We start from the raw sequence: 17,301 nt of genomic DNA, 5'->3' as shown, positions 1-17,301 counted from the left end.
TGGGTAGAACTGAGTAGAATAAAGCTAGTAATTTCCCTGATAAATGTTATTGTTTTGTTAGGTCGGAACTGCATGCATGACACTCATGCTTGTAAACACATTGGATTGTTGCCGTCAGCTTATGTCCATCTGTGAATGCATTCATACTCAGAAATATCCCCCCTTCATATACAGTACTAGCGTCCATAGACACTGGAGGCAAAGAAGGAGAAATAAAATGTATGACTTTACCAGGTAAATCTTTTTTTTATACAAATGTAACTGGGGGATTAATAAATGACAAATTACCCTTTTAAGGGGATTGGAAATTAATTTTCACAAGGGGCCGCACCCACAATAACTCAAACCTATTCTGTTCAAATTAATCATACTGTAAATTGCTCTAAATTATGTATTTTGAATTATGTATTTAGCACTGATATTTAAGATCATTTACATCAAGCCCAGGACTAAACCACATGTAAGTCTACTGCAGAAATAAACAAGACAAAGGCGACTGAGGAGGAATAAGGTCTTCACCAAGACATTGATCCTCAAACAACATGTCTCTCGGTCCCACAGCTGTGCGGACGGAGGCTGATCAGGCACCTGTGTCCAGGCCAGTGTTGGGGGGAAATACAGTTACAGAATACTGAATACTCTCAGCGGAGAGAGTGGATGCTTCTGAGACAGATGGAAGAGACTGACTGAAGACAAGGGGTGAAACATTCTTTGTTCAGCTTATCATGTGCCGATAAAGTTTTAGGTTTTCCTTCGCCTGGCATCACAAAGCTAACATTGCAAAGTCAAGCACTGTCTCCACGTTTGAAAGCGTCTGATCTGGGCAGTGAAAGGAGAATATGTGGATCTCGGCCATGCTCTGCTGATACACGACACACACCCTCTACCTCTCCATCTCTCTCCCAGTGCGTCTTAAAGTGCTCATTTGCTCACACACAACATCGAGCGCACACTATTTTGCTCAAAACAGACTTTTTAATATGTCTCTGTTTGGACGCACTGATGAGTCCCATGGAGGAGGGAACAGCAGGGCTGATGGAGGTCACTGTGTCATTATTTAATAATACATGAATTATTAGCTAACATCAGTTTGCTTTGGCGCCTGATCAACACTACGTTTATATTTTTGGCCCCACTCCAAATTTCCCTGGCCTGCCAAACTACATGCTTTTTTATATGATATTTCAAAGACATATAGTCTGAGAGCAAACATGATCTCAACGATTTCCTGGTGGGCTCGATTGACAGACGGCATCAACCAATCAGAGCAACGCTAGATACGTCACTGCAACAAGTGGCAGGAAGCCTTTCCAAAAACGTCCTTATTTACAAGAAGCGCTTTGAACGCTGTTTCTTGCTCCGGTTTTAGGGATTACATTTTTTTTTTTCAAATGATTTAAAAGACGAAAGAACAGAAGAAAACATTGTATCACCCGCCACGCACGCCATCTCTATTGTTTTGGTAGAGTGTGGTGACGGCTTCCGCCTCTTTGGGGAATGAAGTCCCACCTTTTTGTGCGTGATTGGACCGAATCGTGAAATGATAGGCTGCGAGGAGCTGTCCAGACGGTTCTTCAGACGGCAGGCCAGGCAAACTCCAAATGAGTTTGACATCCTTGTTTTAAAGTGATAGTCTGTAAGTTTAAATGTACTACAATTTTGATAGTCTGGCTCTGCAATTTGACGTAATCTGAGTAATATTAAAAAATTGTATACATATATTTTTTTAATCTCTGCAACTAATCTGAATCCCCGTGTTATCACTTTGACCAATGAGCCGAGCTTTTCTGTAAACTGAGAGAATGGGGAGGGAGATTTACCTTTTGTTCGTTCTTGCTCTAGTAATGTCGCATTAACTTCAACTATTTATTACCCACATCACCAAACAGTTTGCATTTAAGTTTACATGAATGCTTAAGACTAAGGATATCAATGTTTTCTGTGATCCCCAGAGCCCCTGCCTTTGCGCAGCGTGCAGATATCAGATTATAAGGAGTCACCAGAGACGGGAGTGGTGTTTCAGATCGAGCCTCCGCCTGGAAACGTCTTCAGTCGAGTCAACATCAGCTACACAGAAGGACAGGAGAGGCGCTTCATGCTCTACAAAGGTTTGTTCCACCAACTGGGTTACAGGTCGTGAAGTCAATGTTCGACACCAAGGCTGCAACATATTATGGAGAAATGCTCTATGGAAGAATAATTATCTAGTTGTGTGTTATTATGGCGTTAGATTTAAATTATATTTCAAACTACAAACTGCTTAAAACTGAAAGGCCGAGTGATGTCAACGTTTGTAATGAGAGAAAGTGTTTTCAAAGCTGTAAATCAAGTGTACAGAATTATTATGCAGCCTTTTTCCCTCACACAAAATGGGAAGGAAAAGACATGCGAAAAAGTCACAGTATTCGGGATTGTAGGACTGTGTATGCTGATTTCTGGAATTCTTCATCCACTCAACACACGATTTTGGACACAAAGGGCAGTTTAGAAGTTTAATGTGGCTTCAATATGTTACAAAGGTCTGGTATTTGAAAAATAACGGGGAGCAACTACTTCGAGTACACACATAACTGTTCACCTAAAACACATTTCATGAAGTAGCTTATTATACGGCTCTTCATAACGTAAGTAGAACGCTCCATTGACTCGAACCAACGGCCATTATTTTCTGATAGAGGAGTAATACAGGTCTTTCATATCACTCCGCACGTAGTAGTAGAGGATCTCTGTTCTCGTCCCTGCGAGAGAAGTTGGGGGAATCACTCGTGATTGACTTTCAACTTCCCCAGATTCACCACCTTTCCTTCTCTCCAACTGCACCTTCAACTAAGTAGCTAGGCTAACAATAAGAAGCTAGCCAAGCAACGCACAAGCTTTTAGGAACTATTATCCGCAGAAATCATTAAATAAACCTTTCGGCATTCATAAAAGTGTATGAAGCACAAAGTTCTCGCGTCTTGTGGAGTATGAATAGGCCTTAACTGTTTAACTGACTGCTCAACTATATACTGCTCCGTTACCTAGCAAGTCACTACTTCCGGGGGTTAGCGTAGCTGCTGTGCTGTTTGCATTTTTCTCCGCTAAAACGGAAGTACCGATTTTGGTAAATATTATTTTTAGAGCAGTAGGTTCAGCATTTTTGCTTGATATAAAGTATGTTCAGTAACTCTCTGTTGAGTTTCAGAAATATTGATTGTGGTATTAAACAGTTTTTTGTAGTTTCTCGCACATCTGCGAACCCGGAAGTAGAGCTGTGACGTCACCACTTAACAAACGTATAGAGAATTTATTACACAAATTGTTGAGGACTGTTTAGAGGGATGTAGTAAATTGGAAATGAAAACATTTATTGAGATGGGGCACAGAACCATCAAATGTTTTGTTGCCAATTGCAACTGGGTCAAGATGCAAAGAAACTATCAAACGTGGGGTCACCTGGAATTCATTATCTACCAGTGCTATCATATTCAGCAGCTGTAACTGACCTGAAGTGTCCACTAGTACGTTTAGTGCTGAGAGACATTGCCAAAGCGAGACAACTGGATATCTGCCCACTATTGATCAAGACACGTCTAGTCACACATTTTCTTTTTGTTTTATTGCTATTTTAAGACAACAATCAATTATAAGACAATACTGCAGGATGTCGATTTTGGGTGTGAATGTTCATAGTGTGACAATAACAATTTGCTTCCTACTGTGCTGTAATGTGAAAGACATCTTTTTCTTTTTATTGCTCAGATTTCTACAGGGGAAAGACGGTGTTCAGACACTGGCTGCCGGGAGTCTGTTACCGTAACATCATCTTCCAGTTGATTTCAGAGGCCACTGTGAATCAAAGCACCCTGATCACACACAGTGACATCACCCACACCACGCTGCATCACAGGACAGGTACAGCTCCATTTTATTTATTATTCATGCAGTAAATAATCACCTTGTGTGGAGATAATTTAGTGTAGTGTATAAGCCATTAATACGTACAAGCTGCATTGGGAGGGGAAGTTTTAGTTAAGTTGTAGGAAGAGACTTAGGTTTAATGGTAATAAACCTACAAATTCACCATCACAGCTGGGAACACACTTAACAACAGCAGCGTGTAAGCTAATATCCATACTCTTACAACAGTCAGCTTAAAATAACCTTAGCTTCTGTGTTTTGTAGATAGAAAAATAGATCTGATCATATCCTGTTTTCTCCCCCACAGTACCATTTCCTCCTCTCAACATTTCTCGTAAAATAGTCCATCTGACCCAGGGTGCCATGCCAAGTTTAACCCCAAAGACTGCGCTGACTGAAGGCGGCCAGCAGATCCACATGCGCCACAGTCGAGAGGTCACAGAGATTGAGGAGCCTCCTGCCAATGAGAACAGTTTAGACGAAACAGTCGGGACGGTTACCTCAGTCCCTCTCAGCCTGGCACTGAACTTCACTGACGGTAGCAACATCAGCACCGCAGCGACAACAGAGGAACCCCCGACTGAAGATCCGGCTTCTCTGGACAAGGAGGAGTTTGTCAATGCGCTTGTTCCCGATTATGAGGACTCCAATGAACCAGGCTCAGCTTTGGATTTGCCTCCAGAATCAACTGTTCTGTCCACAAAACTGCCCATCCTGCCCATCCTTCTGGAGCTACGCTGGCTTCCCCCCCGACCTCCCACCGCATATGATGGCTTTAACATTTACATTTACAGAGATGGTGAGAAACGTGAAATTTCTGCATTTGCTACAATTTATTTATTATGATTTTAGCGCATATATATATTTTTGTTTTCTATTCTCAGGAAACTCCACAGAAACTGCCACAGTGGATGAAAACACTCATGAGTTTTTCACGGAGCTTACGGAGCCGGGAACGTACCATGTGCAGGTGACGACGCTGAGCAGCTTCGGTGAATGTGAAGCCAGAGAGAGCGCCGCCAGCCCGGGCTTCACCTTCTATCTCGGTCAGTTCAACAAGCTCTTTTTGGTTTCCTGTGGGCTGCAGTGTTTATTGCTGTTCTTGTTGCAGGTCCCAGTGGTGAGGTGCTTGAGGAGCTCCGAGAGCGCCCTCTGTTTGTCAGTGTCCGGCTTTTGGACTCCACCACAGCTGCAGTGTCCTGGGCACCCTCGTCTGAGAATCACAATGGCAGCGTGGTGTCTGTGATGTCCACCACCTGCCTAAAGCCCAGCCTGAGTCAGCGAATGGAGAACACGTACTGCAATGAGGTGAGCTCAGACTCTGCTTCACTGGTTAGTTACAGTTTACAGAGAAAACGATTCATTCACCAAGCATTTACCGAAGCATTTGAAAAAGATTCTTTAGGACCCACAGTATCCATATTAGTAAATAAATGTGTAAATACAAGTTTATCACTGCACTTATGGAAACAACAGCACCACAATGATTGATTGATTGATTGATTGATTCATTCATTGATATTGTGTTTTGTATACTATTTTGAAATTATTCAATATATTTCAATATCACATTAGACTTTTTCTTATTTCTTTCTTTCTATGAATGAACCTTTTCTGCTTGTTTGTGTCAGGAGAACTCAACGAGTGACATCATCACCAACCTGATGCCTGGGGCGCAGTACAGAGTGGTGGTGTACCACACTAACGGGCCGCTCATCAGCCCCCCTTCTGAACCTGTTATCATTGCTATAGGTCAGGCGACATTCACATATGCTCAGTACTGTCATTTTTCAGAATAGAGGGTGTGCATGTGATTTCATGGTGTTCCACAGTTAGTGGCTATTTTTATTTCTTTAAGTGGTGCTATTGAGTCATCGGTTATTTGATTTTCTCTGTTTGGTCGTTCATGTTTCAGAGCCCACAGGGGTGCGTGAGTTGGCTGTGTATCCACTCAGTCCCACTGCGGTCATCCTGAGCTGGCAGCGCCCATACAACGTTGCCTTTCGTAAGTATGTGCTGCAGACCTTTTTCTTCAACCCGGTCACCCTGACCTCAGAGTGGACCACCTACTATGAGATTGCTGCCACTGCATCTGTGATTGCTTCTGTGGTAAGTATTTGTGTTATAATAAATTTCTGGTCAAGTACGCAGGTGCTGCTGCTGTAACTATGCTAATCACAAAACAACATATTGTATTTTCAGAGAGTGACCGATCTATTGCCGGCTTGGTACTATAATTTCCGTGTCTCTATGGTAACGTGGGGTGAGCGACCACTCACCTGCTGTGACAGTTCAGCAGTGAGCTTTGTTACAGGTGAGGCCGATTGGAATTCATGTGCAAAAGTGTAAATGTTATGCAACTTATCATGTTATGCGTAATGCTGTGTGTTCTGCCCAGCTCCTGAAGCCCCTCACATCTCCTCAGTCGATTACTCTCATGGCGTCCTGTTCATTCGCTGGACTTACGGTGAACTCTTCATCGACCTGTCCCACTCCAGGATGCTGCACTGGCAGGTTGTGGCCATTGGGAAGAAGGGTCCAGAGAAAAGCTACTCTATTGATGTGAGTCACCCATTAATCTGCTCTGCAACTACCTTTTGTTGGTACTGTTAGCATTTAACTGTAAGCACATTGATAGTTTGAGGTCAGTCTGAGTGGCTATTGATCGTCTCCTATGGGAACAGAGGAATGATGTACTGTCTCCACCGCTGTATCAGCTCCAACATGCACAACTGAGACATATTCAAATACAAGTATTCACAAACCATCATAGTTTCCAGTGAAATCTTTTGTTACGATAAAGTTATTTTACTCTTTTGAATGTAACTTCAGCACAAAGCATATACACAAAGGATTGTGTTTGAATCTATGTCAAGATGTCATCTTTATTTCTTGTGATATATTGTGACATTTTATGAGTAAGGTATGGATAACCAATATGATAATGCATGTCTTTGACTGCCCGTAATACCTGTAAATCTGTTAAATCAGCATAAAAAGCATGGTTTGTATTCTTTCTATGTGGAAATAAGAGGAAGATTTCAAAACAGTCCGTCACTGGCATTTGTTACTTGAATAGCTTTTCTTGCGTAGTTGTGACAAAAGTGATGTAATGTAATGGGTGTCGTCCTCTCTTGTGTCTGTGTGTAGGTGACTCGTAACGTGATGCGGGCTAGCCTTCCTCTTCCTCCTGGAGACATCTATAACCTGACGGTGACGGCGTGCACTGAGCGCAGCAGAAACATCTCCATGCCCTACATCATCAAACTGGGTCAGCCCCAAACACACAGCACACATGAGCCTGCGATGGAGGCAGTCGGCACCTGCTCAATGTGTAAAAAGAGCACGTGTATTCTGGGACAGTCACACCTCTTAAGTTTCATATATAGAAATGTATTTATTTATCAGTTTATCTGACAGGGACAGTACGTTGGCGCTTGAGTAGTCGAAAAACTGTAGACAAACACTGGTCCACTTAAGGAATAGGCCGAAACGTATACTGAAACAGAAAAAAAGAACCCATACCACGACTGTCAATGGCAGGAAAGCAAGAGATCCGAGGCAACACCGTGTGCAAAAAGTAGACTAGAAGTCCTTTATTAACATGGACCACGCCAACGCATATCCTTGTAATCCACTGGTGTTGGCAAGTTTCTCTCAGTGAATGAATATAAACCAGTAAAAAGTCAGCAAACTCTCTGCACCCACCTCACGAGGACCTCAAACTACTGTGTATGCTGCGACTGAGGGATTGAAACGGTGTGTATGTGCAGCTACATTTATGTGCTCATTGTGCGTGATGAAGGGGCTAATAGAAACTAGGGCTGCTCGATTATTGAAAAAATAATAATCACGATTATTTTAGTCATAATTGAAATCACGATTATTCAAACGATTGTTGGTTGCCTTAAAAAAAAACTATTTATTTTATTCATATCTTTATTAATAAAAAAAAACTATGCTGAATATTTTCTGTTTTCTGAACAGTCATTAAAGGACAAATGATTTCAAGTATGCCTCGATTAAGGAGAGGTCTCTGTTTCACACCTGCCCCCTGCTGGCCAGCCCCCACACCTGCGCAAGTAAACTGAGCAGCGCGGCCTGATGACATCATCGCACAGTGCAGCCATGGCACGTGAAATGCGAAGGGAAAATAATCCCAGCGCCATTAAATAATGCAAGTCTGCTAATTTTGTAATCGTTTAGTGTAATAATCGAAATTGTAATCGAATTTCGATTAATTGCACAGCCCTAATAGAAACTAGAGCGTTTTCTTTTCTTTTTCTTTTTTTTTTCATTTTTGCAAAAAGACACTCAAATAATGACAGGAGGGGCTCACTTAGCCCTTTGAAAATAAATAAATGCCGTCCCTGTTTCGTTTTCTTCCTGCATAAAACTGTTGTAATCGTCACATTCTGAAGGCTGACATTTTTTTTCCTTTCATTCATTTTCGGTGAAACTGAAGAAGTGTTTTCTGGCTACTTCCTCTTGTTACCATGCAGCTGCACTTTTAAGAGGAAGTTTTGCAGAGAACAGCGATAGATATTAATGGGTTCAGTCTTACATTTAGGTTTTCTCCCACACAGAGCCAGCTGCTCCAAAGTCTTTGTACGCTGTGAATGCCACTCACGTTTCGGTGACTCTGTTGTGGGCTGAGGACGGAGTTGTGGACTACTATCAGATCTACTGCAAACCTAGCAAAGTGGACAAAGAACTCAAGGTACGTGTAACATGTGTGGGAGAAAAATACTGTAGTTTCAGTGCTGAGACGGATAACGTTTTTTTGTAATGTCGCGCATTCTTGTTAAAACATATTTTTTTCTTCAGTCACGTGAACCTCAAACGGTGAACACTCATGTGGTGACGATCTCTGGGTTGATTCCCTCCTCGACATACAACTGCACCGTCACCAGCTTCAGCTACAGCACTCCCAGCAAACCAGCTTTCATTACCATCCAGACTACTGGTAAGTGTGATTTGTGTTACTTCCTGGGCACATGCTTACTGGCTTATGGCTTAAATGTAATGACAGCATGTCGCAATCCATGCCTCATTAAATTCTCAGCATTTCTTCCAAGTTTGCCCTGGTCAGCTTTTGATACTGTATCTGTGGTGATTTTGGTTAATGTTTGGGACAGGGTTATGGGTAAGATACTTAAAGTGCTGATAAACTGTATACAGTACAGCAGAAATTCCCAAAATGGGGTCCAGAGGGCCTCAGGGTACCTGCAGTGGTCCAAAGGTTGTGTACTCGTCCTATACATAAAAATTAATGGGTTTAAGAATAAAGGCTTCACAAGACGCAGGAACTTCTTGTTCTTGCATCCTGGGCTGCAGAACAAAATGATGTCACTTTTGCCTTGTAACTATGGAAACGTTTTGTAACTGATGACAAGGAAAAAGTGAGTTCATGTTTGTTGTTTTGTAAGATTGTGAGAAATTAATGATGAAAACCGTATTCTTTGAAAAGAGTGAACTCATACTGTTGGGGGAGGTATCTTTAGTTCAGTGAGGGGGGGCCGTGATGTGCTGGACTTTGGGAAGTGCTGCAGTACAGTATTGTCTACTGTTTACTGTCCAGTTTTTGCCATTCATGTTGTTATGTTAATTTGCACTTTTGAAGTTGAAAAACCAACTAAACATCTGTTGGTTCAACGGTGAACTGCAATTATTGAGGGGCCAAAAGCTGATGTCACCCCCCCAGAGTGATCTGACCAGCCACAGGAGGAGGAAGTTTGAGCTCCCCCCACCCCCCACCCCTCTCTCAGCACTGTTCACTTTCCCGGTTCTTTTTGGATTTGGGATGTGGTGTAGTGTTAAGCTTTAACACTTTAACATACGTTTTTAACTGAGTGGGTGACCTAGAACGTTAAGCTCCGCCCCGGATGAAATCTGTTATTTATTAATTACAGCCAAAGAGATGAACCCCAGTGTTGCAGCTATTTCTGCGCTGGCCGTCCTCAGCATCCTTCTCATCAGCCTGCTCGTGCTCTTCCTCCTGGTGTTACGTAAAAAACATCTGCAAATGACCAGGTACGAACATTAAATTTATCACATCAATAATTCATACAGTACTGATCTAGATCAGCATTTCTGAAGCTACATGTGCAGCCAATAGTCCAGTGCAGGGTCCCCAACCGGCAGACCTGGGTCCAGAGCTTTTTCATCCTCTCAATATACTTGATATCTGAGGCTGATTTAACCATTAAATAGACAATATTAAGACTTTGGCATAATTATTGATTCTTTGTTCAGCTCTGCTGTGGCGTTAGTTAACCTGTGCTCATGTTTTACACATAAGTAACAGTTAAGAGCAATGAATGTCGAAGTTCGTGATGGTAAAGTTTGAGGAGCCAAAGCAGATTTAGTTGGAGACCTCTGGACTAGTGGTTAGGCCGCTACACATTGGGCCCGAGCCTGACGAGTCCCGCTTTAAGCGCTCTTCACCCGTTTTCACCCTGAGCTGTAAAGTCAAACAAAGCCTACGGCCAGAACATCGTTAGTTTAGACGCTTCTATCTATCTATCTATCTATCTATCTATCTATCTATCTATCTATCTATCTATCTATCTATCTATCCATCTATCCATCTATCCATCTATCCATCTATCCATCTATCCATCTATCCATCTATCCATCTATCCATCTATCCATCTATCCATCTATCCATCTATCCATCCATCTATCCATCTATCCATCTATCCATCTATCCATCTATCCATCTATCCATCTATCCATCTATCCATCTATCCATCTATCCATCTATCCATCTATCCATCTATCCATCTATCCATCTATCTATCTAATCTATCTTATCTTATCTGTGCTGGTGTATAGCTTTATTGTATGTATACACACAGAATGTCACTTTTTGCTTAAAAAAAAAAAAACTATTATGTATTATCATAGCTTTCTGCTTTCAGTATTCATTCATTTCCTGTGTTAACTGTCCAGTCATCAAATATCAGACTTCCCTGTGGCCGTGTTATAATAACTCCTCCACGGCTTCTAATTATAATATATCTCGGCTTCTGTTTCAGAGAGTGTGGGGCCGAAACCTTTGTCAATTTCCCCTCATTTGAAAGAGATGGAAAACTTCCTTACAACTGGTAGGAAAACATTGCATTTGTTTGTGAAATATGTTTTAAACCGCAGATATTTCAGTGCTGCTTAAGTGTTTTTTTAGAAGATCAATTGCATTAGCGTGTTGTTTAAAGCGTGTTGCGGCTTTCACCCTCAAAAGACCCAGCAATATACAGCTTAGCAGAGCCCTTTTGGGATTTGGAGGACGATTAGGGTCTGACGAACAGATTATATCTCGGCAGTACTTTCTGCAGCTCTTGGGAGTAATGAAGTCCCCTTTAGCACAGCATATTTTTGGTAATAGCTTGAAAGACTTAAAATGTCTGACTTAAATTGATGACAACATGACGGATTTGTGATTAATATAACAGCTGAAAGACGGTCAGTTAAGGCAGCTTCCATCTGCTCTTGTATCTTACCTCTCATCACTAAAAGCATCCATCAAAGTGTCTAATTGTGACGGTGGAGTTGTGTTTCTGCTTTGACTGTGCATGTCGGCAATTGTCATTGTTTATACATAGCAGAATTGTCTTTAAATGTTTTCTCCAATGACGCAGATAAAACCTCCAGGAACTAATGACAGATGTGCTAATATGCAAAAATGTACCGTTTCTTATTTGGAAAGTCTGTGTAGTAAAAGAAGGCTGAAAATATCTGATTCATTGGAGACTTGCCTATTAACGTGTGTTAGGGGTCCTCTGTGGGGTCAGCATATGGACCTGCCTACTACAGTGACTAGGCTCTGAGAGACTGCAGTTTCACTGTGGGCGGGATGGGGGGACCCTGTGATGTCACGATATCAGGCTGGGGATTGTAAAATGGGACAGAGTGACCATTGACTTCTGGCAGAAACAGATTCCTGTTGTCCATTCCATGGACAACGGAGCACTTTCTGAAAGGGCAGTATAATTCATTGTAACTCTGTTCAGCACTAATGTGAAGCTCTTGCCTCTTTACTAATGGAGCACCATGTTCTGTCCCCAACCTGTCGCCCCCTGGTGTCTGTTTCCCTTTGTGTTTTTATTTTTATATTTTTATATTTGAACCCCTTCAGGCGAAGAAGCCTCTTTGCCTTCCTTACCCTACTGCCATCCTGCCTTTGGACTGACTATCTTTTGGCTTTTTATATTAATCCTTGGTAAGTAAGCAACTAACGGCCAAAACACTGCACTTCAGGGGCATGTCTTAGCAGAGCCACAGGCCACAGAACTGAGACACTGTGAAAAGTCTGGTGTTTTTCCTGAGTGTTTCTCCATAGCCCAAATTATCTTTTCATAAATATATATTGCAGCTTATTAACCTTTGCTGTTTTTGCATTATCTCCAAATGACCTGATCAGGCAGTTCTTTTGATCTCACTAAAACAGATGTATAATCTACTTTGTCTCAAAGTTATAGCATGGCTAAGTGAGATTGTCACAAACCATTTCGGTTGAAATTAGTTGTATTTCAACAATCACAAGATCCTCTGGATTGGGACAATATCAGATCCTTTGTCCACATAATCATTGAGGTAGCTCTGATTTCCGAGTACCTGTCTCAAATGTATGAGTTGTTGTAATTCGCAGACAGGTTGGGAAATTAATTTGGTGTGCGACATAAAAACAAATAGTGGACGAGAGACATAAAAGACTAACACCAGACTGTTTTTATTTGGTAGTTGTTTAACATTTGTTTGACAGTGTCCTGCGATGCTGTGTCTGTCTGCTTACATAAGTGTGTGTCTAACTTGTTGAACGTAGCATGTTGTTCAGTGCTAACTCGTGTCTTAGTGTTGCACGCTGTTTTTTCCCACATCAAGACACACTTTAGAAGTAATGCATAGTTGTACATCGTTGCACTTTAGAATTTTGTCTAGTCGACTTTGGTGATGCATGTTTTTCATGAACCCCTCGATAATGAACACGTCTGAGCAAATAGGTCTCACACACGACTCAGATGCATGCCTATCACTGCATGATCCACTTCTGTGGGGCTGGCAATGTCTGTGGTATAAATGCATTTAAGGCATTTATAAAACTGTATTGAATAACATGACACAGTTATAAAAGCAACATCTAATCTTATTTACATGACTGTTTTTTTAAGCTGATGTTGCCATGATTTTTATTAATAATGTTAATCATTTTGTTAATAACACAATAACTCTAAAGAAAGACTGAAACTAAAAGAGAATACCAGACATTAGTCATTTTACATAAACAATTGCAAACAACATAAGGACTTTATTCTATATTTTATAGGAGCAAGACAGCTTTAAAGAAACGGAAGTTAACAAGGTAACACGACTAAAACTGTTAATGTGCTTTATACCTGTGCTTTTTGTGTTTTATTTTTGCATTCACTCCATTTGACGTCTGCTATTTCACTAAAAACTGCCTTTAAAATGTATAGACTAAACCAAACCAGCTAAAGTTGCACTGAGCTGAGACCTGATGAGATCAACCACGTGTTTAAACGCTTGTCCAAATCTGGCGTTAGTGCCAAGTTAGGAGCTCTATATGATTTCTAGAATTCAGATTCCCTCGCCTTGGACCATGCAAAAATGTATCTGTAATAAAAATATCTTTGTCCATGTTATCTCTTCACAGCCCTGTACAACTGGATGATTTTGATGCCTATTTCAAAGAAATGACTAAAGACTCAGCGTACAAGTTTTCTTTGCAGTTTGAGGTACACTTCAGTATAAAAGGAACTTGTGATTTTGCCTGTTTTTGTTGCTCTGTTGTGAAACTATTTGTTTTTTTAGGAGCTAAAAACTGTTGGCTTGGACCTTACCCATGATGCAGCAGACTTACCAATTAACAGGCCGAAGAACCGCTATACCAACATCCTGCCCTGTAAGGTTCTAACATACTGCTCATGAAACACTTCTTTCCAATATTTATGATTTTTGGCATGTTTTTTTTTTTTTTCCAGATGATTTTAGTCGTGTAAAACTGATCTCCATGCACAACGATGAAGGTTCAGATTACATAAATGCCAACTACATCCCTGTGAGTTCCCTGCAACAGACATGTACATTGTCTTCATGTTACTGCAAGTTTCATTGCTTGATTTTGTAATTCAGGGTTACAAGCATGGGAAGGAGTACATTGCCACTCAGGGTCCTTTACCAGAGACCAAAAATGATTTTTGGAAGATGGTCCTGCAGCAGAAATGTCCAATCATAGTTATGCTCACCCAGTGTAATGAGAGACGAAGGGTAATCCATTTTTTGATGATAAAGCCACAATTAGTTTAACATAGTTCCCCTGTTATTTATCTGCTGTCCTTTGAAGATGTGTTTGAGAAAACTTTCTGTTTCAGGTGAAGTGTGACCACTACTGGCCCTTCACAGATGAACCGGTCATGTACGGCGAGGTCAGTGCAGAGATGCTCTCCGAAACGGAGTCTCCGGAGTGGATCATCCGGAAGATCAGACTGGGATATGTGAGCATCTTTAAATGTCGGGTTTCATTGTATTTACTTACTGGGGAAAGCTCTACTGCACTATTTGTGTCTGCTGCCCCCTACAGGCAGATGAATGTCTAGACGTGCTTCATTTGAATTACACGTCATGGCCAGATCATGGCGTACCAACAGTAAATGCTATTGAGAGCATCCTTCAGTTTGTCCATATTGTTCGTCTGCAAGCCAACAGGACCAAAGACCCCATTATTGTTCATTGCAGGTAATTCTCAATTTATTTAATGCAAAATGCAGGTGTATATTTTCTTCAGTCAATTAACATGACTGATTTATCAAGGCTTTGCAAGTTGTATTAAAATCGCTTAACGTGTTTCCTACATGGTGGTAAGTTCAGTTAAAGTGATATAGATGAATAAGTCTCTTCAGTCATTGTTGAAAGCTTTCTGTCTGAAGCGTCTTGGCTGACTGCACTTGTGTTTTAGTGCTGGAGTCGGAAGGACTGGGACTTTCATTGCGCTGGACCGCTTGATGCAGCATATTCGCGAGCACGAGTTTGTAGACATTTTAGGCATGGTGTCTGAGATGAGGTCACATCGTTTGTCCATGGTGCAGACTGAAGTAAGCTATAAAATGCAATAAAGCATGAGACTTGACGTAAACCTGAGCAGGAAGAATCACTGAGACCTATCTGTTAAAATCCTTCTTTAGGAGCAGTATGTGTTCATCCACCAGTGTGTTTTGCTAATGTGGCAGAAGAAGAAACAGTCCATCACTTCAGACGTCATCTACGAGAACGCAAGCAAGACATAATGATGGCCTTCTTCCTCACATGTGAGTAACACCACTGTAGTATCGTTCATTGCTGACTTTCTGTCCAGCTAACAGTGACTTTAGTATTCAGTCAAAGAAGTTGATTACTCTCTGCATAATATTGTTCGAACTTACTTGATGGCTGTATGTAATGTCTATATTTACAGTGGAGCAATTTCTGTGATTCTCTTTCACAGTGTTTGTTTTTGTTGTTCAGGCTGCCCAACCTCCTGTGCTTCAGGCATCCATTCTGTGCAGAAGAAGAAACGCTTCATCAAACAAAACAGCAGAATATTGCAGAAATCTTTTAAATATCCGTGTTATGTTGAATTGATGTTACCGCATGGATATGCAGCTTTGCCTTATGAAGCCTTCACTGATCGCCTGACACCAGCCCCTCTCGACTGTGTCACAGCTCTGGGTGTATCGTCTCTCCATACTCGTTCAGAAAACCTGAAGTGACAAACGTGTGGGGAAAGTCGGCTTTTTGCTTTTTTTTTTTTTCTTGTTGTTTTTAATCTCAGGAGACGTTGGACAACCAGCAAGCACACTGGCCTGTCAAGTTCTACCCTCACTTTGACTTTTGTTTGTCTTCTTGAGTTGACACCATGCAGCATTACCAACATGGCGCCCAATATGCTACACTGCCACCCAGCAAGGGACTTAAATTGCCAACAGTAGTGTATTAAAACTGGCTGTTGAACTGCCGTAACTGCTGCAATTTGAGATGTCAGTCCAAATATACGATCAGTCAAGAGCCACACAATCCAGAGCACAATGATTTTGGCACCTGCTTAACGCAATACAAAAATTGGTCGTCAACACTGGTTTGGTTGACGTTTTTTCATCGTTCAAAATGATGCTTGGGTTTTATTTTTTTATTATTTTTTTGTCCTTTTACAAAACTCTGAATGTTTACTTGGACTACGCAAGAAAACCCACTGAGCACGTGCTTTTGGAGGCCAATGTAGGTGATAAAAAGTAGTATTTTGCACTGAGGAGATGGTGCCGCCTGATTTGCTGACAGAAAAAAGGGAAGAGTTTGCGCTGCTGCTGGGACTTTTGGATGGTGTACAGACATACTCTTCCACAGGGGATCAACATCAGGTCTGTCTCTGTATAAAGGAAGGATGAAGGAATACTTTTGCTGCAACATTTTCAAATAAGAAAATTGATAAACCTATACTGAAGGACTCACCCTAGACTTACAGACGATAGTCAAAGCCTCAAAATTCTCTGCTTTTGATACAGAGCCAAAGGGTGTTCACTGGACTCAATACATATAGCACTTTAATGCATTAGATAAAATGAATGTTAACGACGTAGGCTGTTTATCGCTTCTTAAAGCAGTACTAAGCAGCTTGTGTACCTTAATAAATCCTTTTCCTTGTCCCTCTGGGGGTAATACAAGTGTTAATGGTATGATTGGGGGGTCTTTCATCTCCCCCTGGTGTCTCTGGCCAGAAAACCGCAATTGCAACTTCGCTGCCTCCGGGTCTGAGGCGCAATACACACTAATGGAATCACGAAGAAGAAGCTAACAGGCTAACGGGCAAAGCTAACTGTGGGCTAGCGCCACTTAAACAGTATTTACAGCCAAGGTTGAGGGAAAAAAATGATCTCCATTGTGTAATTGGATATACAATATCCCTCTCTCCCTTTATCTTTTCTGTCAGCGCAGTATTTACTCTCAAGGACAATTAATGAGTAAAAAAACGCAACATGATATGACACCTGCAGTGGCGCTTATGGCCTCTAGGGGCATGAGTTACTTAGTACTGCTTTAAAAGGATACTCATTAGACCTTGTACAACCAGAAAAAAAGCCTCAGAGAATCCAATGGGTAAAACAATTTGATTTGTGTTGAAATTTGATTTAAATGAACTAAAATGCATTGAAGGTTATGTAGTAAAAGCAGTGAATATTGAATCTTAAATCTATTTTTTTTTAAGTCATCGGTGTCTCCAGAGGTCAAACGGCAGTACTGCGTCTGACTCGTACTGTCTTGAAAAGCCCCTGTATGAACAATTCCTCATGGACATTTACCTGTGTTTACATGTTTTTTATCGTGGCTCCAGGTTTGATATGTAACTGGTTG

General features: G+C 41.3%; 1 protein-coding gene across 4 annotated transcripts in view; it reads left to right on the top strand.

Annotated features, from left to right (window-relative positions):
• ptpro (protein tyrosine phosphatase receptor type O) overlaps positions 1-16,309 on the top strand; it is a 33,636-nt gene extending 17,327 nt beyond the window's left edge. Inside the window, exons 3-27 of one of the 4 annotated variants that reach the window (XM_079582662.1) lie at positions 1,953-2,108; positions 3,742-3,894; positions 4,208-4,699; positions 4,785-4,946; positions 5,012-5,208; positions 5,532-5,652; positions 5,816-6,009; positions 6,103-6,214; positions 6,299-6,462; positions 7,051-7,171; positions 8,487-8,620; positions 8,728-8,866; positions 9,813-9,933; positions 10,941-11,009; positions 12,038-12,121; positions 13,226-13,261; positions 13,574-13,655; positions 13,732-13,822; positions 13,902-13,978; positions 14,053-14,187; positions 14,292-14,414; positions 14,501-14,655; positions 14,876-15,011; positions 15,102-15,224; positions 15,421-16,309. In XM_079582662.1, coding sequence (XP_079438788.1) covers positions 1,953-2,108; positions 3,742-3,894; positions 4,208-4,699; positions 4,785-4,946; positions 5,012-5,208; positions 5,532-5,652; positions 5,816-6,009; positions 6,103-6,214; positions 6,299-6,462; positions 7,051-7,171; positions 8,487-8,620; positions 8,728-8,866; positions 9,813-9,933; positions 10,941-11,009; positions 12,038-12,121; positions 13,226-13,261; positions 13,574-13,655; positions 13,732-13,822; positions 13,902-13,978; positions 14,053-14,187; positions 14,292-14,414; positions 14,501-14,655; positions 14,876-15,011; positions 15,102-15,203 — 3,356 coding nt within the window. In that variant the 3' untranslated portion in view covers positions 15,204-15,224; positions 15,421-16,309. The remainder of the gene's footprint in view (positions 1-1,952; positions 2,109-3,741; positions 3,895-4,207; positions 4,700-4,784; positions 4,947-5,011; positions 5,209-5,531; positions 5,653-5,815; positions 6,010-6,102; positions 6,215-6,298; positions 6,463-7,050; positions 7,172-8,486; positions 8,621-8,727; positions 8,867-9,812; positions 9,934-10,940; positions 11,010-12,037; positions 12,122-13,225; positions 13,262-13,573; positions 13,656-13,731; positions 13,823-13,901; positions 13,979-14,052; positions 14,188-14,291; positions 14,415-14,500; positions 14,656-14,875; positions 15,012-15,101; positions 15,225-15,420) is intronic. The other 3 variants (XM_079582664.1, XM_079582663.1, XM_079582665.1) reach the window with 3 other exon arrangements.
• The last annotated feature ends 992 nt before the right edge of the window (positions 16,310-17,301 follow it).

The sequence above is a fragment of the Gobius niger genome (assembly GCF_951799975.1).
Source record: "Gobius niger genome assembly, chromosome: 2".
NCBI classification, from domain to species: Eukaryota; Metazoa; Chordata; class Actinopteri; order Gobiiformes; family Gobiidae; genus Gobius; species Gobius niger.
This window is presented reverse-complemented; position numbering and strand designations above follow the sequence as displayed.